General features: G+C 38.2%; 1 protein-coding gene across 6 annotated transcripts in view; it reads right to left on the bottom strand.

Annotated features, from left to right (window-relative positions):
* The window catches only part of LOC128691696 (erbin), a 159,659-nt gene extending 138,784 nt beyond the window's left edge, over positions 1-20,875 (bottom strand). For 5 of the 6 annotated variants that reach the window (XR_011392437.1, XM_070088807.1, XM_070088811.1 and 2 more), the window contains exons 1-5: positions 20,755-20,875; positions 17,085-17,354; positions 15,430-15,565; positions 4,996-5,138; positions 1,040-1,186 (exon numbers count right to left, since the gene is read on the bottom strand). Coding sequence is in view for 5 of the 6 variants with exons in the window: in XM_070088807.1 (XP_069944908.1) it covers positions 1,040-1,186; positions 4,996-5,138; positions 15,430-15,565; positions 17,085-17,240 (582 nt within the window). In the remaining variant the exon portion in view is untranslated. Of the gene's footprint in view, positions 1-1,039; positions 1,187-4,995; positions 5,139-15,429; positions 15,566-17,084; positions 17,355-20,633 lie in introns of all 6 variants that reach the window. The other variant, XM_070088808.1, reaches the window with a different exon arrangement.
* Between the last annotated feature and the right edge of the window lie 3,827 nt (positions 20,876-24,702).

Below are 24,702 nucleotides of genomic sequence, written 5' to 3'. Positions count from 1 at the left end.
CAAAGTGAACATAAACCACTCATGTCCAGACTGCTAACAACAACAACTGGTTTGTTTACAAAACTCAGCAAACCTTCTACACTCTTATGTACTCATCTTGTTTACTTACTTATCGCTCTACATAAAGACTACAAATATTTTAAAGTAAGCAATGAGTGTACTGTATATGCATTTCATTGCTGTAGGGCACTTTAAATGCCTAGTATATAATGTGAGTGGGGTAGCCAGATGGGGGTTACATACCTACCACACTTTGATACATACCTACCTTACTATTCACCTTGAACCTTATATTAAGACCATTAAGACTACAAACAGCGTAATGTTTACTCGAGGAGGAACAAAGCCAGATTGACGCATGACAGCTGCATGGGGAGGTGAGCAGGCGCGGGCAGGAAGACAGTTCTGGTATGCGGGACGAAAAACATGGGGCACAGTGTGAAACTTGGGACAAAATTTAGCCAAAAAACGGTTCTAAACTTGAAGTGTATGATACTCAGGGCAGACGAAACTTGGGGTTCCACTGTACAACCACAAATACCTCATATATAGGACTATCTTCTCCCCCAAGACTGGAAGGCGTAGTATTACAGACTGACAATGGCTTAAAAGCCATAATATTACGGGACCGACAGTGAAAGGGTTAGTACCATGAATTGTACATATGTCTTCATTTCCATAAGTTACTGGCTAACATTACACTTACGTCATTTTTCTTAACCAGTTGTATTATTAATAAGCCTTATCGCTCAAAGTATTAGTTATATTTTTCTTAACACTTTTTTTAACACAAAGGAAGTGTCCTGTCAAGGAAGGGTGACTCAAAGAAAAAAACACTCACCATCATTCATTTAATCACTGCTTTTCTAGAAGTCTACTGACATCATTATTATTTTCTTTTATTACTATAATCCCATGTAAATTCATTTCTACTGCTCTCATTCTCAGTCTGTGCTGCATGTCACCTGGCTTCACTACCATAAATAAGTACTGGAATAAGCATTTAAAACAAGTAGTGCTCCTTGTTAATCAAACTTACCAATTCTGAAAAGTCATTTTGTCCAATATCAAGGCGCTGAAGGCTAGTAAGGCGTGCGATGGATTTTGGCAGAGTGTTAAGTTGATTCTCACGAAGCTCCAGAATCCTTAATCGTGACAGCCGACCAAAGTTTGCAGGAAGGTATTCCTGAAATAAGTTTATTACTAATTTCACATTTAATGACTGTTCACAAAATGCTGCTTGTAGAAAATTTGAATCTTATTTATATGCCCAAATAGTATCAACAACTATAGCCCTACATAAGGAAATTGTAAATAAAACAATTTTATTTATAATGCCATCCACCTTATTTGACAACCAGAATAAAATTCTTGTTTTTTTTTTAGGTACTGTATTAAAAAAACTTTAATTATATATTAACACCTTGTTCAGGATTTATAACATTAAAACAAATGATTTTTTATTATTCTTTTATTATCACACTGGCCGATTCCCACCAAGGCAGGGTGGCCCGAAAAAGAAAAACTTTCACCATCATTCACTCCATCACTGTCTTGCCAGAAGGGTGCTTTACACTACAGTTTTTAAACTGCAACATTAACACCCCTCCTTCAGAGTGCAGGCACTGTACTTCCCATCTCCAGGACTCAAGTCCGGCCTGCCGGTTTCCCTGAACCCCTTCATAAATGTTACTTTGCTCACACTCCAACAGCACGTCAAGTATGAAAAACCATTTGTCTCCATTCACTCCTATCAAACACGCTCACGCATGCCTGCTGGAAGTCCAAGCCCCTCGCACACAAAACCTCCTTTACCCCCTCCCTCCAACCTTTCCTAGGCCGACCCCTACCCCGCCTTCCTTCCACTAATGATTGATACACTCTTGAAGTCACTCTGTTTCGCTCCATTCTCTCTACATGTCCGAACCACCTCAACAACCCTTCCTCAGCCCTCTGGACAACAGTTTTGGTAATCCCGCACCTCCTCCTAACTTCCAAACTAAGAATTCTCTGCATTATATTCACACCACACATTGCCCTCAGACATGACATCTCCACTGCCTCCAGCCTTCTCCTCGCTGCAACATTCATCACCCATGCTTCACACCCATATACGAGCGTTGGTAAAACTATACTCTCATACATTCCCCTCTTTGCCTCCAAGGACAAAGTTCTTTGTCTCCACAGACTCCAAAGTGCACCACTCATCCTTTTCCCCTCATCAATTCTATGATTCACCTCATCTTTCATAGACCCATCCGCTGACACGTCCACTCCCAAATATCTGAATACATTCACCTCCTCCATACTCTCTCCCTCCAATCTGATATCCAATCTTTCATCACCTAATCTTTTTGTTATCCTCATTATCTTACTCTTTCCTGTATTCACTTTTAATTTTCTTCTTTTGCCCACCCTACCAAATTCATCCACCAATCTCTGCAACTTCTCTTCAGAATCTCCCAAGAGCACAGTGTCATCAGCAAAGAGCAACTGTGACAACTCCCACTTTATGTGTGATTCTTTATCTTTTAACTCCACACCTCTTGCCAAGACCCTCGCATTTACTTCTCTTACAACCCCATCTATAAATATATTAAACAACCACGGTGACATCACACATCCTTGTCTAAGGCCTACTTTTACTGGGAAATAATTTCCCTCTTTCCTACATACTCTAACTTGAGCCTCACTATCCTCGTAAAAACTCTTCACTGCTTTCAGTAACCTACCTCCTACACCATACACCTGCAACATCTGCCACATTGCCCCCCTATCCACCCTGTCATATGCCTTTTCCAAATCCATAAATGCCACAAAGACCTCTTTAGCCTTATCTAAATACTGTTCACTTATATGTTTCACTGTAAACACCTGGTCCACACATCCCCTACCTTTCCTAAAGCCTCCTTGTTCATCTGCTATCCTATTCTCCATCTTACTCTTAATTCTTTCAATTATAACTCTACCATACACTTTACCAGGTATACTCAACAGACTTATCCCCCTATAATTTTTGCACTCTCTTTTGTCCCCTTTGCCTTTATACAAAGGAACTATGCATGCTCTCTGCCAATCCCTAGGTACCTTACCCTCTTCCATACATTTATTAAATAATTGCACCAACCACTCCAAAACTATATCCCCACCTGCTTTTAACATTTCTATCTTTATCCCATCAATCCCGGCTGCCTTACCCCCTTTCATTTTACCTACTGCCTCACGAACTTTCCCCACACTCACAACTGGCTCTTCCTCACTCCTACAAGATGTTATTCCTCCTTGCCCTATACATGAAATCACAGCTTCCCTATCTTCATCAACATTTAACAATTCCTCAAAATATTCCCTCCATCTTCCCAATGCCTCTAACTCTCCATTTAATAACTCTCCTCTCCTATTTTTAACTGACAAATCCATTTGTTCTCTTGGCTTCCTTAACTTGTTAATCTCACTCCAAAACTTTTTCTTATTTTCAACAAAATTTGTTGATAACATCTCACCCACTCTCTCATTTGCTCTCTTTTTACATTGCTTCACCACTCTCTTAACCTCTCTCTTTTTCTCCATATACTCTTCCCTCCTTGCATCACTTCTACTTTGTAAAAACTTCTCATATGCTAACTTTTTCTCCCTTACTACTCTCCTTACATCATCATTCCACCAATCGCTCCTCTTCCCTCCCGCACCCACTTTCCTATAACCGCAAACTTCTGCTGAACACTCTAACACTACATTTTTAAACCTACCCCATACCTCTTCGACCCCATTGCCTATGCTCTCATTAGCCCATCTATCCTCCAATAGCTGTTTATATCTTACCCTAACTGCCTCCTCTTTTAGTTTATAAACCTTCACCTCTCTCTTCCCTGATGCTTCTATTCTCCTTGTATCCCATCTACCTTTTACTCTCAGTGTAGCTACAACTAGAAAGTGATCTGATATATCTGTGGCCCCTCTATAAACATGTACATCCTGAAGTCTACTCAACAGTCTTTTATCTACCAATACATAATCCAATAAACTACTGTCATTTCGCCCTACATCATATCTTGTATACTTATTTATCCTCTTTTTCTTAAAATATGTATTACCTATAATTAAACCCCTTTCTATACAAAGTTCAATCAAAGGGCTCCCATTATCATTTACACCTGGCACCCCAAACTTACCTACCACACCCTCTCTAAAAGTTTCTCCTACTTTAGCATTCAGGTCCCCTACCACAATTACTCTCTCACTTGGTTTAAAAGCTCCTATACATTCACTTAACATCTCCCAAAATCTCTCTCTCTCCTCTACATTCCTCTCTTCTCCAGGTGCATACACGCTTATTATGACCCACTTTTCGCATCTAACCTTTACTTTAATCCACATAATTCTTGAATTTACACATTCATATTCTCTTTTCTCCTTCCATAACTGATCCTTCAATATTACTGCTACCCCTTCCTTTGCTCTAACTCTCTCAGATACTCCAGATTTAATCCCATTTATTTCCCCCCACCGAAACTCCCCTACCCCCTTCAGCTTTGTTTTGCTTAGGGCCAGGACATCCAACTTCTTTTCATTCATAACATCAGCAATCATCTGTTTCTTGTCATCCGCACTACATCCACGCACATTCAAGCATCCCAGTTTTATAAAGTTTTTCTTCTTCTCTTTTTTAGTAAATGTCTACAGGAGAAGGGGTTACTAGCCCATTGCTCCCGGCATTTTAGTCGCCTCATACGACACGCATGGCTTATGGAGGAAAGATTCTTTTCCACTTCCCCATGGACAATAGAAGAAATAAAGAAGAACAAGAGCTATTTAGGAAAAGGAGAAAAACCTAGATGTATGTATATATATATGCATGTGCGTGTCTGTGAAGTGTGACCCAAGTGTAAGTAGGAGTAGCAAGATATCCCTGTTATCTAGCGTGTTTATGAGACAGAAAATGATTTAGGCATGTCAAATAATAAAAACAACTTTTAAGAAATATTAAATACCCACCAAAAATGTATCATTGAGGTAAAGTTCTTGTAATGAGAGCAACTGTGTAAATCCCTCAGGGAGTCTGCACAGTGGATTGATGCTGGCATCCACCACACTTAGCTGCTTGCACCCCTTGATGTTATCAGGAATGTCGGAAATGGCTGCAAAAAAAACATGAACTACAATAATAGGATGTCATTTCTCAATATTAGAGATATGTATCAAGAAACACCTTAAATCACATGGGAATTTTTTTAACACATTTGCCAATTTCCACAGAGGCAGGGTTACCCAAAAAGCAAGAAAAACTTTCATTCTCATTCAACGCTTTCACCACAATTCATACATAATCACTGTCTTTGCAGAGAAGCTCAGATACGACAGTTTAGATGTCACTCCAAACCGCCAATATCACAAACCCCTCCTTTGAAGTGCAGGCGTTGTATTTCCCACTTTCAAGACTCAAGTTTGGCTAACCAGGTTCCCTGAATCCCTTCACAAAATATTACCCTGCTCACACTCCAACAGCTCATTAGGTCCCGAAAACCATTCGTCTCCATTCATTCCTCTCTAACACTCTCACACATGCTTGCTCAAATTTATCCAGACATTTCTAACAGGGTTAGAGCAGGGACCTATTTTAATGGACAAAGATAAATAGGGAAGTGCAGTAACATGTTTGAAAGCAACAAATGACCACAGTGACAAAGATACCTCTCACAAAACTTTGCAAACACAAAGAAGACATATTAATGCCTAACCCTTTCAGGGTCAGTCCCGTATATGTATGGCTTGATAGAAATACATATACGGTCCCATATTTATACGCCAAAATTCTAGCACCTTCAAACCTGGCGGAAGAAAGATAGTCAGCCTACATATGAAAGAATGGGTCTGTATGGTCAGTGTGCGCAGTATAAAAATAATCCTGCAGCACGCAGTGCATAATGAGAAAAAAAATCAGATGTGTTTTTGGTTTAAAACAGTGAATTTACAGTGTATTTCTGTATGGTATTTATGGTTGTATTATCATTTTCTTGGTCTCATTTGACAGAATAATGGATATATTACAGAAACAGATGATTTTGATTGGTTTCACAATGAAAAGTACCTTGAAACTGAGCTCAAAGTAGCAGAAATGTTTGATTTTTGCCGATGTTCAAGAGTAAACAAATCACGCCACGCGTCCAGTACATGTACACATCAACTGGTGAATCTAATATTCTTTCACAAATGCGCTGATATTATTTACACCATTTTTTGTGAGAATAAAGATTCAAAATAGAAAGCAAGAGTAATATAAGAAGGGCCTGGAGACATGACTAAAGAACAGAGAAAGTGTTATTTTAGTGCCAGGAATGTCTGTCTGGTTTATTCTGGACTATTTTGAAATTGGCATCTTTTGAAATTTGGTTGAAAATAGTCAAATTGCCAATTTGACCACTTTATTGGGTGGATGAAATCAGTAAATGGGTGGTTTCTTGTACTCAATCGATAGAACAAATGGGGTCCTACCAAAAGAGCTATTATTTTAGCCAACTGGAAGAATGGAATTGGCCGAAAGTAGGGCACAAAGTGGGCAAAATCACCGATGCGTAAATGTATCGCCGATATCGCTAACTTCACAAGACCGTAATTTCGTTAGTTTTCCATCAATTTTCATACTTTTGGTGTCATTATCACCGGGAAAAGATTCTCTATCATTTCACAAAATATATATTTTTTTTTTTTTTTAAATTTTTGAACCTGAGAGTGAGTTAACCCTTTCAGGGTCCAAGGCCCAAATCTGGAGTCACGCACCAGTGTCCAAGAATTTTCAAAAAAAAAATTTGTTATTTTTTCTTATGAAATCGTAGAGAATCTTTCTGTGAAGGTAATAAAACAAAAAGTACGAAATTTGGTGGAAAATTGACGAAATTATGCTCTCGCGAATTTTGATGTGTCAGCGATATTTACGAATCGGCGATTTTGCCGACTTTGACTCCCATTTTAGGCCAATTACATTATTCCAATCAACCAAATTCTTAGCTATTTCACTAGCATTTCTTCTATTCTATCGATTGAGCACAAGAAATCGCCAAGTCAACTGTTTCAACTACAAAATAAAGTGATCGGAAATTGTTAATTTGGCCAATTTAACACAAAGTTCAAAATATTCCAATTTCAAAATAGGGTCCAGAATGAACAATGTAGGCATTCCTGGCACTAAACTAACATTTCCTCTGTTCATTAGTTATGTTTTGAGGCTTTACAAATAAATTCCATTTTGATTTTTTATTCACATAATGAATTTTTATTCACACCAAAAAATAGAAGATTTACTGTTATGCAATACTGTAATAAGTGTATAAATATCATCACCATATTTGTGAATGTATATTAGACACACCAGCTGACGTGTATTAGACGTGTGAGGTCGTTTGTTTACTCTTGAATATCGGCAAAAATTTAACATTTCCGCTACTTTGAGCTCAGTTTCAAGCCATTTCCAATGCTAAAACCAATCAAAATCATCTCTATTTCTGTAATATGTCTTCCATTCTATCAAATGAGACCAAGAAATCGCAAATACAACTATAAAAAACATACGAAAAAACACTGCAAAGTTGCTGTTTTAATTGAAAAATCATGATTTCATTTTTTTTCTCTCATTATACACAGTGTGCTGCAGGATCTGTTTTATGTGGTGCACACATACCACATAGATGTATTCTCTCATATCTAGGCCCAAATGTACCACTCACAGTTTATCAGAGTGAGCTGAGCTCATGGCGTAGATCTACGGTTTGGACCCTGAACGTAAAGCCGTAGATCTACGGGACGGACCCTGAAAGGGTTAAGGATCGGAGGTCTCAACCCTCAAAGGGTTAATAAGGCTACTAACATGTACATGTATAAGCAAAAAATAATTTTTATATTTTACATCTCTGATAAAATAAATTTTTTGCTTCAACTAAACTGTGCTGCACAACACTGCTGAAGTAATGGAGAAGGATACACATCAGTCTTGTACAAAGATGTTTTTCTACAGGTGGCAATCAGACTGCATTTTAATATGATAGGCCTAGAAAGTGCTAAACTTGTATGGGTCATTCTGTACTACAGAACAAGAATGAAAGGAATAGTAGAGGAAGAGAAACAGAAATGTTGAAAAGAGGACATCAAAGAAAAGGGAAGGAGGGTCAAGCAAAAAACCTCTTTTATAATATTCTTAAAAACACTAAACTCACAAGGATTATGCAGAACCTGGGAAATGGGAAGTTATGAAGGTTGACTGTATGAAGAAATGGGTAGTTCCAATTCCTTGAATCAAGAGCCCTTTAGCAATAATGAGGTATTTCTCTTTGGCCCTTAAAGTGGCATGCCCCCAAATAAAAATTCCTGGGGGAGGAGGGGAGATAAAAAAAAAGATTTCTAAATCAGATAAGACTAAAATGAGTGGATTCTAATATAAACTTAGGATTTTATGAAAAAACTTTTACTCATTGGTAACAGTGCCAGCAATATTTACATTTTACAATTTAATGATGTCAAAATATGATTCTTTTTCTGTAATTTTAATTGTCTGAATTTTTTGCATGTGGTAAAAGTTAGAGAAAAAAAAATCTTACACAGCAAAAGAGTGTATTTTTATTAATGAAATACAGTAATACCAAAATGAGTAGAATTTAAGAAAAAAAAAACGAAAAACAAAACAAAACAAAAAAAATGTGATTTTACAGTGTGTTGAAGTTGGCAAAAACTATGATCCCAGAATTAACAGGTCCAGTATTTAACCGGTTCTAGCCCCCCATCCACCTTTCTGTTTATACATTTACAACTGGCATTTACAACGGGTGAGATATAAGCGACTATTGGCAGAAAGGTGGGCTAGTGCAAAGATGAGTAGTGGGGGGCTTGAAGAGGGTTGGAATAAGAACATAAGAACATAAGAAAGGAGGAACACTGCAGGAGGCCTGCTGGCCCATACTAGGCAGGTCCTTTACAATTCATCCCACTAACAAAACATTTGCCCAACCCAATTTTCAATGCCACCCAAGAAATAAGCTCTGATGTGCAAGTTCCACTCAAATCCAACCCCTCCCACTCATGTACTTATCCAACCTAGATTTGAAACTACCCAAAGTCCCAGCCTCAATAACCCAACTAGGTAGACTGTTCCACTCATCAACTACCCTATTTCCAAACCAATACTTTCCTATGTCCTTTCTAAATCTAAACTTATCTAATTTAAATCCATTACTGCGGGTTCTCTCTTGGAGAGACATCCTCAAGACCTTATTAATATCCCCTTTATTAATACCTATCTTCCACTTATACACTTCGATCAGGTCTCCCCTCATTCTTCGTCTAACAAGTGAATGTAACTTAAGAGTCTTCAATCTTTCTTCATAAGGAAGATTTCTGATGCTATGTATTAATTTAGTCATCCTACGCTGAATGTTTTCTAACGAATTTATGTCCATTTTGTAATACGGAGACCAGAACTGAGCTGCATAATCTAGGTGAGGCCTTACTAATGATGTATAAAGCTGCAGTATGACCTCTGGACTTCTGTTGCTTACACTTCTTGATATAAATCCCAGTAATCTATTTGCCTTATTACGTACGCTTAGGCATTGCTGTCTTGGTTTAAGGTTGCTGCTCACCATAACCCCCAAGTCCTTTTCGCAATCTGTATGGCTAAGTTCTACATCATTTAATTTATAAGTACTAGGGTTATGGGCACTCCCAAGCTTCAGAACCTTGCATTTATCTACATTGAACTGCATCTGCCACTTTTCTGACCAAGAATAGAGTTTGTTTAAATCCTCCTGAAGTTCCCTAACATCTACGTTTGAATCAATTATCCTACCTATCTTTGTGTCATCGGCGAATTTGCTCATATCACTAGTAATTCCCTCATCAAGATCATTGATATATATTATAAACAACAACGGGCCCAAGACTGATCCCTGTGGAACGCCACTTGTTACAGATCCCCACTCGGATTTAACCCCATTTATGGACACTCTCTGCTTCCTGTCAGTGAGCCATGACTCGATCCACGAGAGCACTTTTCCCCCAATGCCATGAGCTGCCACTTTCTTTAACAGTCTATGGTGCGGAACTCTATCAAAAGCCTTACTAAAATCTAAGTAAATAATATCAAATTCTTTATTGTGGTCAACAGCCTCAAAAGCTTTACTGAAGAAAGTTAATAAATTAGTTAGACAAGACCGGCCTCTTGTGAATCCATGCTGAGTATCATTAATCAAGCTATGCTTATCGAGATGGCTTCTTATAATCTCAGCTATAATTGACTCTAGTAATTTGCCTACAATTGAGGTCAGGCTTATTGGGCGGTAATTTGACGGTAACGACTTGTCCCCTGTTTTAAAAATAGGAGTTACATTAGCCATCTTCCACATATCAGACACTACACCTGTTTGAAGAGATAAATTAAAAATATTAGTTAATGGTTCACAGAGTTCCATTTTGCATTCCTTAAGAACCCTTGAAAAAACCTCATCAGGACCTGGCGACTTATTTTGCTTCAGTCTGTCTATCTGCCTCACAACCATCTCACTAGTGACTGTGATGTTACATAATTTATCTTCTTCTAGCCCACTGTAAAAATTAATTACTGGAATATTGTTAGTGTCTTCCTGTGTAAAAACTGAGAGAAAATAATTATTTAAAATCAAGCACATTTCATTCTCTTTGTCAGTAAGGTGCCCATAGTTATTTTTAAGGGGACCTATCTTATCTCTAACTTTTGTTCTATAGACCTGGAAAAAACTTTTTGGGTTAGTTTTAGAATCCCTAGCAACTTTAATTTCATAGTCCCTTTTAGCTTTTCTTATCCCCTTTTTAATGTCCCTCTTAATGTCAATATACTGATTCATAAGATGACCCTCACCTCTTTTGATACGCCTATAAATTCCTTTCTTATGCCCTAGTAGATATTTGAGCCTATTATTCATCCATTTTGGGTCATTTCTATTTGATCTAATTTCTTTATATGGGATAAACGCTCTTTGAGCAGCATGTATAGTGTTCAGAAAACTGTCATATTGATAGATCTCTTCGTTACCCCAGTCAACAGATGATAAGTGTTCTCTAAGCCCATCGTAATCTGCTAAGCGAAAATCTGGGACTGTTACTGAGTTATCGCTACTAACGTACTTCCATTCAATGCTAAATGTAATTGATTTGTGGTCGCTAGCACCCAGTTCCTCTGAAATTTCTAAATTATTAACAAGGGATTCATTGTTTGCCATAACTAAGTCAAGCAGGTTATTTCCCCTTGCAGTATTAGAATGTGGGGCAGAAGTTTGTGGTTATAGGAGGGTGGGGGCAGGAGGAAAGAGGAGTGATTGGTGGAATGATGAAGTAAAGGGTGTGATAAAAGAGAAAAAGGTAGCTTATGAGAGGTTTTTACAAAGCAGAAGTGTTATAAGAAGAGCAGAGTATATGGAGAGTAAAAGAAAGGTAAAGAGAGTGGTGAGAGAGTGCAAAAGGAGAGCAGATGATAGAGTGGGAGAGGCACTGTCAAGAAATTTTAATGAAAATAAGAAAAATTTTTGGAGTTAAACAAGTTAAGAAAGCCTAGGGAAAGTATGGATTTGTCAGTTAAAAACAGAGTAGGGGAGTTAGTAGATGGGGAGATGGAGGTATTAGGTAGATGGCGAGAATATTTTGAGGAACTTTTAAATGTTAAGGAAGAAACAGAGGCAGTAATTTCATGCACTGGTCAGGGAGGTATACCATCTTTTAGGAGTGAAGAAGAGCAGAATGTAAGTGTGGGGGAGGTACGTGAGGCATTACGTAAAATGAAAGGGGGTAAAGCAGCTGGAACTGATGGGATCATGACAGAAATGTTAAAAACAGGGGGGGATATAGTGTTGGAGTGGTTGGTTCTTTTGTTTAATAAACGTACGAAAGAGGGGAAGGTACCTAGGGATTGGCGGAGAGCATGTATAGTCCCTTTATATAAAGGGAAAGGGGACAAAAGAGACTGTAAAAATTATAGAGGAATAAGTTTACTGAGTATACCAGGTAGTAGGTTGGTAGACAGCAACCACCCAGGGAGGTACTACCGTCCTGCCAAGTGAGTGTAAAACGAAAGCCTATAATTGTTTTGCATGATGGTAGGATTGCTGGTGTCTTTTGTCTGTCTCATAAATATGCAAGATTACAGGTACGTCTTGCTACTTCTACTTACACTTAGGTCACACTACACATACATGTACACGTTTATTTATACACACTCATCTGAGTTTTCTTTGATTTTATCTTAATAGTTCTTGGTCTTATTACTTTTCCTTTTATATCCATGGGGAAGTGGAATAAGAATCTTTCCTCCGTAAGCCATGCGTGTTGTAAAAGTCAACTAAAATGCCGGGAACAATGGGCTAGTAACCCCTTTTCCTGTAAAGATTACTAAAAAGAATAAGAAGAAGAAAATTGTCAAAGTGGGAAGTCTGAATGTGCGTGGATGTTGTGCAAATGATAAGAAAGAGATGATTGTGGATGTTATGAATGAGAAGAAACTGGATGTCCTGGCTTTAAGTGAAACAAAGCTGAAGGGGGTGGGAGAGTTTCAATGGAGAGGAATAAATGGGATTAGGTCAGGGGTTTCAAATAGAGTTAGAGCTAAAGAAGGAGTAGCAATAATGTTGAAGGATAAGCTATGGCAGGAAAAGAGGGACTACAAATGCATAAATTCAAGGATTATGTGGAGTAAAATAAAGATTGGATGTGAAAAGTGGGTTATAGTGAGCGTGTATGCACCTGGAGAAGAAAGAAGTGTAGAGGAGAGAAAGAGATTCTGGGAAATGTTGACCGAATGCGTGGGGAGTTTTGAATCAAGTGTGAGAGTAATGGTGGTTGGGGATTTCAATGCTAAAGTGGGTAAAAATGTTATGGAGGGAGTAGTAGGTAAATTTGGGGTGCCAGGGGTAAATGTAAATGGGGAGCCTTTAATTGAGCTATGTGTAGAAAGAAATTTGGTAATAAGTAATACATATTTTATGAAAAAGAGGATAAATAAATATACAAGGTATGATGTAGCATGTAATGAAAGTAGTTTATTAGATTATGTATTGGTGGATAAAAGGTTGATGGGTAGGCTCCAGGATGTACATGTTTATAGAGGGGCAACTGATATGTCAGATCATTATTTAGTTGTAGCTACAGTTAGAGTAAGAGGTAGATGGGAAATGAGGAAGGTGGCAACAACAAGTAAGAGGGAGGTGAAAGTGTATAAACTAAGGGAGGAGGAAGTTCGGGCGAGATATAAGCGACTATTGGCAGAAAGGTGGGCTAGTGCAAAGATGAGTAGTGGGGGGGTTGAAGAGGGTTGGAATAGTTTTAAAAATTCAGTATTAGAATGTGGGGCAGAAGTTTGTGGTTATAGGAAGGTGGGGGCAGGAGGAAAGAGGAGTGATTGGTGGAATGATGAAGTAAAGGGTGTGATAAAAGAGAAAAAGGTAGCTTACGAGAGGTTTTTACAAAGCAGAAGTGTTATAAGAAGTGTTATAAGTCACTCTCTCTGGAACGGATTAATTACGAAATCTGAGGGTCCATTGTATTTATTTTATATGTGGCATGGTTATTTTCCTGTCCAACATTTAGAACTGCATTTGTCTACATTAAATTGCATCTGCCACTTCTCTGACCACTGCATCAGTCTATTCAAATCACGAATTGGACGGCTTAATTTGGTGTCATCAGCGAATTTGCTTATGTCATTATTTATTCCCTCATCTATGTTGTTTATGGAAATTGTGAACAACAAAGAGCCCAACACTGACCCCTGTGGAACAACGCTTGTGATGTGCCCCCATTCTGATTTCTTCTTATTTATGCAAACTCTCTGCTGCCTATTTGTCAACCATGCCTCTACCCAGGAAGAAATTTCTCCTCCTATTCCATGTGTCTTAAGTTTCCTCAACAGCCTCTGATGTGGAACTCTATCGAAAGCCTTACTGAAGTCTACATACATAATATCATATTTAATATCATGATCTACCTCCTCAAATACCTTAGTGAAAAAAGTTAGTAAATTCCCAAGACAGGAACACTCCTTTGTAAAAGCATGCTGAGATTCATTAATCAATTTATGCCTTTCAAGATGGCTACGAATTGCCTCGGCAATTACTGATTTCTAGATTTTTATATTTCCTAATATATCTATCTTTTGCATCACAAATCACATTAATCAGTTTCTTTCTTTTAACAAGTGCATGAACTCAACATTTTTTTTTTTTTTTTTCAACAAGTCGGCCGTCTCCCACCGAGGCAGGGTGACCCAAAAAAAGAAAGAAAATCCCCAAAAAGAAAATACTTTCATCATCATTCAACACTTTCACCACACTCGCACATTATCACTGTTTTTGCAGAGGTGCTCAGAATACAACAGTCTAGAAGCATACACATATAAAGATACACAACATATCCCTCCAAACTGCCAATATCCCAAACCCCTCCTTTAAAGTGCAGGCATTGTACTTCCCATTTCCAGGACTCAAGTCCGACTATATGAAAATAACCGGTTTCCCTGAATCCCTTCACTAAATATTACCCTGCTCACACTCCAACAGATCATCAGATCCCAAGTACCATTCGTCTCCATTCACTCCTATCTAACACGCTCACGCACGCTTGCTGGAAGTCCAAGCCCCTTGCCCACAAAACCTCCTTTACCCCCTCTCTCCAACCCTTTCGAGGACGACCCCTACCCCGCCTTCCTTCCCCTATAGATTTATATGCTTTCCATGTCATTCTACTTTGATCCATTCTCTCTAAATGACCAAACCACCTCAACAACCCCTCTTCTGCCCTCTGACTAATACTTTTATTAACTCCACACCTTCTCCTAATTTCCACACTCCGAATTTTCTGCATAATATTTACACCACACATTGCCCTTAGACAGGACATCTCCACTGCCTCCAACCGTCTCCTCGCTGCTGCATTTACCACCCAAGCTTCACACCCATATAAGAGTGTTGGTACTACTATACTTTCATACATTCCCTTCTTTGCCTCCATAGATAACGTTTTTTGACTCCACATATACCTCAACGCACCACTCACCTTTTTTCCCTCATCAATTCTATGATTAACCTCATCCTTCATAAATCCATCCGCCGACACGTCAACTCCCAAGTATCTGAAAACATTCACTTCTTCCATACTCCTCTTCCCCAATTTGATATCCAATTTTTCTTTATCTAAATCATTTGACACCCTCATCACCTTACTCTTTTCTATGTTCACTTTCAACTTTCTACCTTTACACACATTCCCAAACTCATCCACTAACCTTTGCAATTTTTCTTTAGAATCTCCCATAAGCACAGTATCATCAGCAAAAAGTAACTGTGTCAATTCCCATTTTGAATTTGATTCCCCATACATACTTATTAAATTAAGTAATTTAAGCAACTAATTTTACTGTATTACCATTTTTGCTAAGATCTAAGGATGTAAGGTTGATAAGAGATGCCACAGCTGGAGGTAAAGATGACAGTTCGTTGTCACTCAAACCAAGTACCCGGAGACCATGGCAGTAAAACAACTGTCGTGGCAACTCACTTAGCTGAAAAAAGTAAACAGCAGTTCAGAACTGCTTACATTTATGAAAGAAATATGAATACATGAATACAGACTCATTTTGAAAATGCACATATTATAGTACAAATTGCAAGTTATCCTGTTTCTTAGTTTCAAATAAACAATCTCTATCTATATAGCCAATACAAGTCACAAGACTATAGCTGGAACAATTCACAACCAACAAATTTGAAAGTATGTTAAGTATAAATGTTGATTTAATAATCAGCCCTAATATTGATCTGACCTGGTATTATTTGCAACTTGATAACGGTCCTGAACGGACAAAACACAAGTTGAAGTATTTAAGATCTGAAAGTTACGCAGTAATTTTTGTTGTAAATGGCCACAGAAGTAATCACTTAAAAGAAAACTACCATCTAATAAATTTTTAAGTTACAAAAATCTCCATTTTTTTCTTCAAAAAGAATAGATCAAATTACTTACTGTGATAGGTTAAGTAACCCAGTTAATTATCCACTAACTAGTTCTGGAAAATGCCCAAGTCTAGGAAAATCACTTATCCATAATCATCTGATACTATAATGGCACCACAGTGCTTACTAAGCATTGTGGTACCATTATAACTAACGAGAATCTATAAAATAAATAAAAATAAAAACAAAGAACACACTGAGAAGACCCACAAGTGCAGGAACTGGGAGTGCACCAACCAGAGTCTAGTGTTAGAGAATGACTTACAATTATATACATTTCTGCTGCATAATTTTAAGTAAAAGAAATGTATTCAGAGAATGATTTTATTATACAAATGCCAAGGGTTTCAAATAAGAATTGCATTATATGAACATATGCAATATCTCAAAAAACACCAGTTCAGTTGGAAATGCATAATCATTTTCCAGTGTTTAGCAGGTGGTGGAAAAATGTTGCCATTTCTTTGGTACACTGGACATTCCACAATGAGGGCATGAAGTACCAATACTTTGTTCCACAAAGTCAAACCATCAACCAACTGCTTTCAAAGTCTCAAGGAAACACAGCAAAACAGACCCTGATTGGGTATCTGACTTTGCAAGAAAAGCCCATTGTGCCAGGCCCTCATTGTGTATGTGCCATGCATCACAGTACTGACAGTGGAGAGAAACATGATAGACTACTCTATGAAAAGGCAAAGTCACAAGGCACTAGGTATGTTTAAACATAATTAGTCTCAGAACTTGCTGAACAAGTCAGTGTACAGGATATACAGGCACTGTGAGGTAAGGTAGCAGTTTCTCTGATTAAATAATAATGTGGACTACCAAACAGATTGATGCTTACTATATACAACTAAACTTTCAAAGAAACTATATAGATTCTAAAGAAATTCATTTTCATACATGCTTGTATCAGACAGAATCACAAATGTAGAACACTCAGGGAGTACAGTACAAAAACTAACTATAACAGGAGAAAACTTAGAAAAAAAATTCTTATAGGTTACTGAAAATTAATTAACTAGCAAATTTACTGCCTGTTATTATACTTGCTTGAAAACTTACCTGGTTGGAATCAAGATATAGCTCTTCAAGTGTACGTTCACAGGCAAAGACATCAGAAGGAACATCAGTGAGAGAAGCATGACAATAGTCTAGCATTCGAATATCATCACTCTCCCCTCTTCCACCACACACAAGGCACGCAAATAAGGACGGCATCTTCTCAGGTAGAAGCTGTTGATCTTCACCTGTTATCTAAAATTTTGTTACCTTGAAGTTGGCTTCATCTTCGTCAAGCCTTCAGGTACATCTTTTATGGAGACAGCCTCATACCTATAATATAAATATTTTCGTTGTAGCTCAACTGTATTAGAACAGTGGTAGTAAAGCAACAATTAGTTATAATTAATAATAATAAAAATAATAATAATAATAATAATAATAATAATAATAATAATAATAATAATAATAATAATAATAAAAATAATAATAATTTAAATCCCTGGTATAGGTAGAAATGTTGGGCATGTTTCCTTACACCTGCTACTCCTGTTCACCTAGAAGTAGGTACTGGATGTTAGTCAACTGTTGTGAGCCACATCCTGGGGGAACAAGATTAAAGGACCCAATAGAAATAACAGTCACCAACGACACACTGACTTTATAGGGTTATCCTGGGTGTGTAACTCTCTAGTTTAAAAAATCTGAACAAAATCTTACCTTAACTTCTGATCTTGTGTTTGAATTAAAAAAAAGAATGGGGGAACATCTCAGAGTGTTTTTCATGGTTTTATTAGCTGTTGCTTGGTGTCAGTTGATATAACAGAAGACAAAGATGATTTTGCTCAATTTCAAACAGGAAATAGCCTGAAATATGCCTGAAAGTGATGGAAAGAGATTTTTTTGGAAATTTTTCTGAGGAAAGATAGAGTTCCCCTAACCCTCACTCCCCTTGGTCAGTTTTCTGGGTTTTTAAGAGGTTTACTTCAATTACTGATATGGCTTATACCATTACCAAGTATTTTTTTTTATTTTTATTATCACACTGGCCGATTCCCACCAAGGCAGGGTGGCCCGAAAAAGAAAAACTTTCACCATCATTCACTCCATCACTGTCTTGCCAGAAGGGTGCTTTACACTACAGTTTTTAAACTGCAACATTAACACCCCTCCTTCAGAGTGCAGGCACTGTACTTCCCATCTCCAGGACTCAAGTCCGGCCTGCCGGTTTCCCTGAATCCCTTCATAAATTTTACTTTGCTCACACTCCAACAGCACGTCAAGTATTAAAAACCGTTTGTCTCCATTCACTCCTATCAAACACGCTCACGCATTCCTGCTGGAAGTCCAAGCCCCTCGCACACAAAACCTCCTTTACCCCCTCCCTCCAACCTTTCCTAGGCCGACCCCTACCCCGCCTTCCTTCCACTACAGACTAATACACTCTTGAAGTCATTCTGTTTCGCTCCATTCTCTCTACATGTCCGAACCACCTCAACAACCCTTCCTCAGCCCTCTGGACAACAGTTTTGGTAATCCCGCACCTCCTCCTAACTTCCAAACTACGAATTCTCTGCATTATATTCACACCACACATTGCCCTCAGACATGACATCTCCACTGCCTCCAGCCTTCTCCTCGCTGCAACATTCATCACCCACACTTCACACCCATATAAGAGCGTTGGTAAAACTATACTCTCATACATTCCCCTCTTTGCCTCCAAGGACAAAGTTCTTTGTCTCCACAGATTCCTAAGTGCACCACTCACTCTTTTTCCCTCATCAATTCTATGATTCACCTCATCTTTCATAGACCCATCCGCTGACACGTCCACTTCCAAATATCTGAATACGTTCACCTCCTCCATACTCTCTCCCTCCAATCTGATATCCAATCTTTCATCACCTAATCTTTTTGTTATCCTCATAACCTTACTCTTTCCTGTATTCACCTTTAATTTTCTTCTTTTGCACACTCTACCAAATTCATCCACCAATCTCTGCAACTTCTCTTCAGAATCTCCCAAGAGCACAGTGTCATCAGCAAAGAGCAGCTGTGACAACTCCCATTACCAAGTATTCTTGGTTATTGTTAATTAGCCGAGAAATTGGGGGAAAAAGTTTTTTTGTGAAGATGGATTCAAAACGGAAGTCATAAGTTATATAGAAGAGGCCTAGGGATGTGACTGATGAACAGAGGAAAGGCTGCTTTAGTGATCGGAATGCCTACATTGTTTGTATTGGACTGTTTAAAAACATGAATTTGTTGAAAATACTGTAGTGCAAAATTGGCCAAATTACTGAATTGTGGGCACTTTATAAGACAGTTCTGATAGCTGAATGGCAGTTTCTTGCAATCAGTGGATAGTATGGAAGACTTACTAGCAAAATATCAAGAAGAGGACTGGTTTGAGCAATGGCATTAATCTAAAATTGGCTTCAGATTGAGCAGTTCCCCAACCTATAATTTTGTGCCTGTGTAATTCTAAGATTATATTACATCAAGTTTTGCATATTTGTTGTCATTACCTTTAGAAAAAGATTCTCTACCATATAAGAAGATAAAATTATTTTAAGTTTTTAAAAAATGGTGACAGACTGTGGTTTTCAATGTCAACAGTGAAATGGTTGTCAGCTTTATTCAGGTAAAATTTATATGTACATGTACTATCTTTTACAGAAAGCTCTTTTAAATTCCTACAATATTTGTACAAATCAAATGATTATTATAGAAAGCATTAATATGAAGATTTAAATCTAACTTTGGATAATCCAACAATGGCATTGTATTAGACTTTATTAGCCCCAGAGGGTTAATGACCTAGGATAGCCCAAAAAAAAGCCAAGCAGTATACTTAACTGGCATATCATGGGTTCAAACCCAATCCATTCTGTAAGATGTTTACAATTATGTTATTATTTTGCAGGTCACGTAAAAAAAAAATGTTTATGAACACAAAAAATTTCTACAAATATGCAAACTGCATGACTACTACTCGTGTGACTGATATATACTATATACAGTAATTTGTGCCCTATCCTCCACATATCAAAAAATCTAATTTTCACACTGATACATGTGAATACCACTGGCTTTTCTAAAATTTTTAAACTTGTTAAATGTATGCCGAGTCAATAGCCACTTGCAGGTGCTCCTCATACAGATCCTGGCTCAGCAGCTGTATACACTTTGGGACTCAGCTGCCACTTCAATAGCTCTGGCCCTATTTTTTTTTTATTTATATATAGAATTCTGGATTAAAGTACATAATAATATATGCCTACATTTATAAGCCTTCAGAATCACTGAACAAATATACACTACTGTAAAATAATTCATTGTACGAATTTACATTACTGTAAAATAATTTTTGAATTTCCTGAATGAATGAAGCTTATCATATCTTATCTTCACCCAGCATGGGGTGATAAGGACAATCTTTGAGAATCTTCTCCAGAGACAAAGTAAGGAATAATGGGGTGTTAGGCCAGTACGATATCTACTCCCAATACACATAATTATGCAAGTGTCGATCAAGACCTAAATTCGTTTAAAAAAAAATGAAGTAGTACATGACGGCCACTTGAGAGAAAGCAAGACACTGCATACCGTGCAAAGTATCCATGCAACAACCGCAAGTCTAGAGCAAATTTCCTCGACAGCTGCTTAATTTGGCTTTAAAAGTAACACAGAGTTACTTTGTGAGCTTACACAAGCTTAGGAAGCTCACCTTTCCTAAAACACATCACAAGACTCAAACAGGTGTCGTCCACAAGTACAGAAAACCAACAAACGTCAACAAAACTGACGCCAAGGTAAAGTATAGACACCAGTATCCTCACCACCGTCACTGCTCACGCCCACATTATAAACCAGAAGAGTAACAAAAGAGCAATGTAAGACGACCAAACTCTACAAAAGAATACTTCCAGTTGTCTTACTTCGGTTTACAGTGAGATCATATCTTTGTTTAATATGTACACACAGCTTAATTCCGTTTCTGATTTTTAGAAAATGGGAAAGAAATAGCATCTCTTCAAACGATTGCAAGAGCACATTACTTATTGCTAAATTACCGTGACCTTCAAGATCACGGGAGGTTGCTGGTGTATCGCTGTTCTACATTCTTTATAAAATATACCAGCTGTCAGTCACTGTATACGAATTGGATTCAGTTTGACTTCATTATTTGTCGTGAGCCTAACTAATATCGGACAAATATAACAAAATAATGCTGCATAAACTATGTATATATACATAGATTAACCAGTGAGTCATGTGGGCTCGGTTGCCTTCGTGTCAAATAGACAAATAAAAAAATGTAATGTTCCAAAGCTCGACCATCTGCCAGATATACTTTTATTAACCTGATATACAGGAGCGTGGCCACCTTTATGCATTAATAATAATAATCATTATTCAAAGTTATTTCCACGTGTTTAATCTCTTCCCCTCCCCCTTTGTCACTCCAGCAACTCTTACACACATGATAGGGGTCTCAAGGATGTGAGTGATTCATGGAGAGTTCCAATCAACTCCCCAGGGCAGGAAAGTTGTTCATGGCTTGTAGAGGTCGCTATATAGTCCCAACCCCTCAAGGAAGGTTCCTTGATGTTGGTGAGGGGCTCTTGATTTAGAGAATTGGATCTGTGCTCCAGTTCCCCGAATTAAGCCTGAATGCCTTCCACATCCCCCCCCCCCAGGCGCTGTATAATCCTCCGGGTTTAGCGCTTCCCCCTTGATTATAATAATAATAATAATATATAGTCCCAAACATCTTGTTTCTGAGCACACCCACACTGACTGACAAGATCCATGAAACAAGTTTATTGCCAATTGAAATAAGTCACTAACTTTCTTTGGGTTATCCATGATAATATATACTATGTATGGTAATTGTACTTAGGTGTACCTGTGCCTAATTTGTTTAACTAAGACAACCAGTAGCGCAGGCACGGAGGATATGGGGCTATAGTGCCTAAGAGGCCTTCTCAGGTGCAAATACTTATTTTTCAATTAATAACTAATTTTCAATGTACTTATATTGACCAGTAACCACAAAAACGCCATAGTTTAAATGTTTTCAAAAGCGATTTCTTTTATTTTTTTAAACAGCATCTAATCAACTAAAGCTCGCTTCACACGGCCAGATTCAGGGTTCCATTCCCGGCGAGGGTAGAAACATTGGGCGTGTTTCCTTACACCTGTTGTCTATGTTCACCCATCAGTAAAATGTATACCTGGGTGTTAGTCGACTGGTGTAGGTCGCATCCTGGGATAAAACTGGCCTAATTTTCCCGAAATGCTCTGTATAACAAGCGGCTTTCTATATAGTAGTATGTCATTGATGTCAGATAGGACTGTATACCTTGTACATGTACTTGTAGTAATTAAGATATCACTATTATTATTATTATTATTATTATTATTATTATTATTATTATTATAATTATTATTATTATTAAGTCTTCCCAGATTGAAATCTTGACAGGACCACTGAATTAGCTTAGTAAGTTTATCGTACTAAGACAAAAACATGTAGCAAAGGAAGCCTATCAACAATCAGTAATATTCACCCACCTGGTCAAGCACGTCAAGAAATTAGAGAAAGTGCAAAGGTTTGCAACAAGACTAGTTCCGGAGCTCAGGGGTATGTCCTACGATGAAAGGTTGAGGGAAATCGGACTGACGACATTGGAGGACAGGAGGGTCAGGGGAGACATGATAACGACATACAAAATACTGATAAGGTAGAGAGACAGGTTGTTCCAAAGAGGGGACACAGAAACAAGGGGTCACAATTGGAAGGTGAAGACTCAGACGAGTCAGAGGGATGGTAGGAAGTATTTCTTCAGTCATAGAGTCGCCAGGAAGTGGAATAGTCTAGCAAGTGTTGTAGTGGAGGCAGGAACCATACATAGTTTTAATACGAGGTATGACAAAGCTCATGAAGCAGAGAGAGGACCTAGTAGCGATCAGTGAAGAAGCGGGGCCAGGAGCTGAGTCTCGACCCCTGTAACCACAATTAGGTGAGTACACTGGGGAAGCTAAGAGAGATGACCAGATACTGAACACAGCCTTGGAGGAAAAAAAGACCTTAGAGCAAAATTAAAGAAAATGATTTAGAAGTATGATAGCTAGCATATAACCAGAGTAACTCCATCGGATGTGAGACTGGTGGGTCTAATAATGGCCTTTAGGAACCTACAAGTCATATAGGGCCCTATAGTTTTTATAATGTACATAGGCCATTGTAGATGTGTAGCCCAAATCTGATCAAATAGAAAAAGTCCAAATGTTTACGACCAGAACAACTACCCAGATGATGGTTGATATATGAGGTGAAATAACGTTCCATAAACACTTCGGTAAATTCTTTAGTTTCTGGGTTGTATAATCCTACGGGTTTAGCGCTCCCCCATGATTATAATAATAATAATAATAATCTTGTAATAAAGTTGGTAGAATTACCGACAATATGTAAAGTAAAAGGACACAAGTGCAACTAATGTGACATTTATTGTGGCAACGTTTCGCTCTCCAGGAGCTTTATCAAGCCATTACAAACAATACATGGACACAGAGGGTATATAAAGGGTCAGAGTGAGGTGAATACTAGTGAGGTACCATTTCGAAATGGTACCTCACTAGTATTCACCTCACTCTGACCCTTTATATACCCTCTGTGTCCATGTATTGTTTGTAATGGCTTGATAAAGCTCCTGGAGAGCGAAACGTTGCCACAATAAATGTCACATTAGTTGCACTTGTGTCCTTTTACTTTACAATAATAATCTTTAGTTTCTGGGTACTTAGGAAGCGGAATGATCTGGATGAGGAAGCGAAGGCAGACTCAGTGCGTACAAGTAAGTTGTTAGGTAAGACACATATGCAACAGTTAGGTATCTTTATTATGAAACGTTTCGCCTACACAGTAGGCTTCTTCAGTCAAGTACAGAAAAGTTGATAGAAGCAGAAGATACTTGAAGACGATGTAATCAGTCCATCACCCTTAAAGTTTTGAGGTGGTCAGTCCCTCAGTCTGGAGATTACCTGGAGAGAGTTCCGGGGGTCAACGCCCCCGCGGCCCGGTCTGAGACCAGGCCTCCTGGTGGATCAGAGCCTGATCAACCAGGCTGTTGCTGCTGGCTGCACGCAAACCAACATACGAGCCACAGCCCGGCTGATCCGGAACTGACTTTAGGTGCTTGTCCAGTGCCAGCTTGAAGACTGCCAGGGGTCTGTTGGTAATCCCCCTTATGTGTGCTGGGAGAAGAGCATTGTTCCATAGTATGAAACGTACAAGTAAGATAGGGCTTAAGGGGCTCTAAATATGTAAACACAATCGATTCAAATTCAAATTCAAAGTTTATTCTCTATAAAGATTACAATGTTGAATTTACAGAATTTGGTTGTTGTGTGGTTTACATGTAGTTAAATAATGATTACAGAGTGTACCACTAGAACACCTAGCATGGCTAGGCATTTCGGGCAGACTTAGTTTAATTCTTTATTTTAAAATATTACAAATTATGAGGTAAGTTGGTATTATGGCTAAGTGACTAAATACTAGTTTGTGAGTTTAGCAATGTGAATGCTTTTGTTTTGGCACAGTACATAGTTTCAGTATTGGAGTATCATAGGATTCATTATTTTAAGACTGAGATTAATATTTCTG

The sequence above is a fragment of the Cherax quadricarinatus genome, chromosome 26, assembly GCF_038502225.1.
Source record: "Cherax quadricarinatus isolate ZL_2023a chromosome 26, ASM3850222v1, whole genome shotgun sequence".
Taxonomy (NCBI): Eukaryota; Metazoa; Arthropoda; class Malacostraca; order Decapoda; family Parastacidae; genus Cherax; species Cherax quadricarinatus.
Note: the sequence above shows the minus strand (reverse complement) of the source record. Positions and strands in the feature narration are given on the sequence as shown.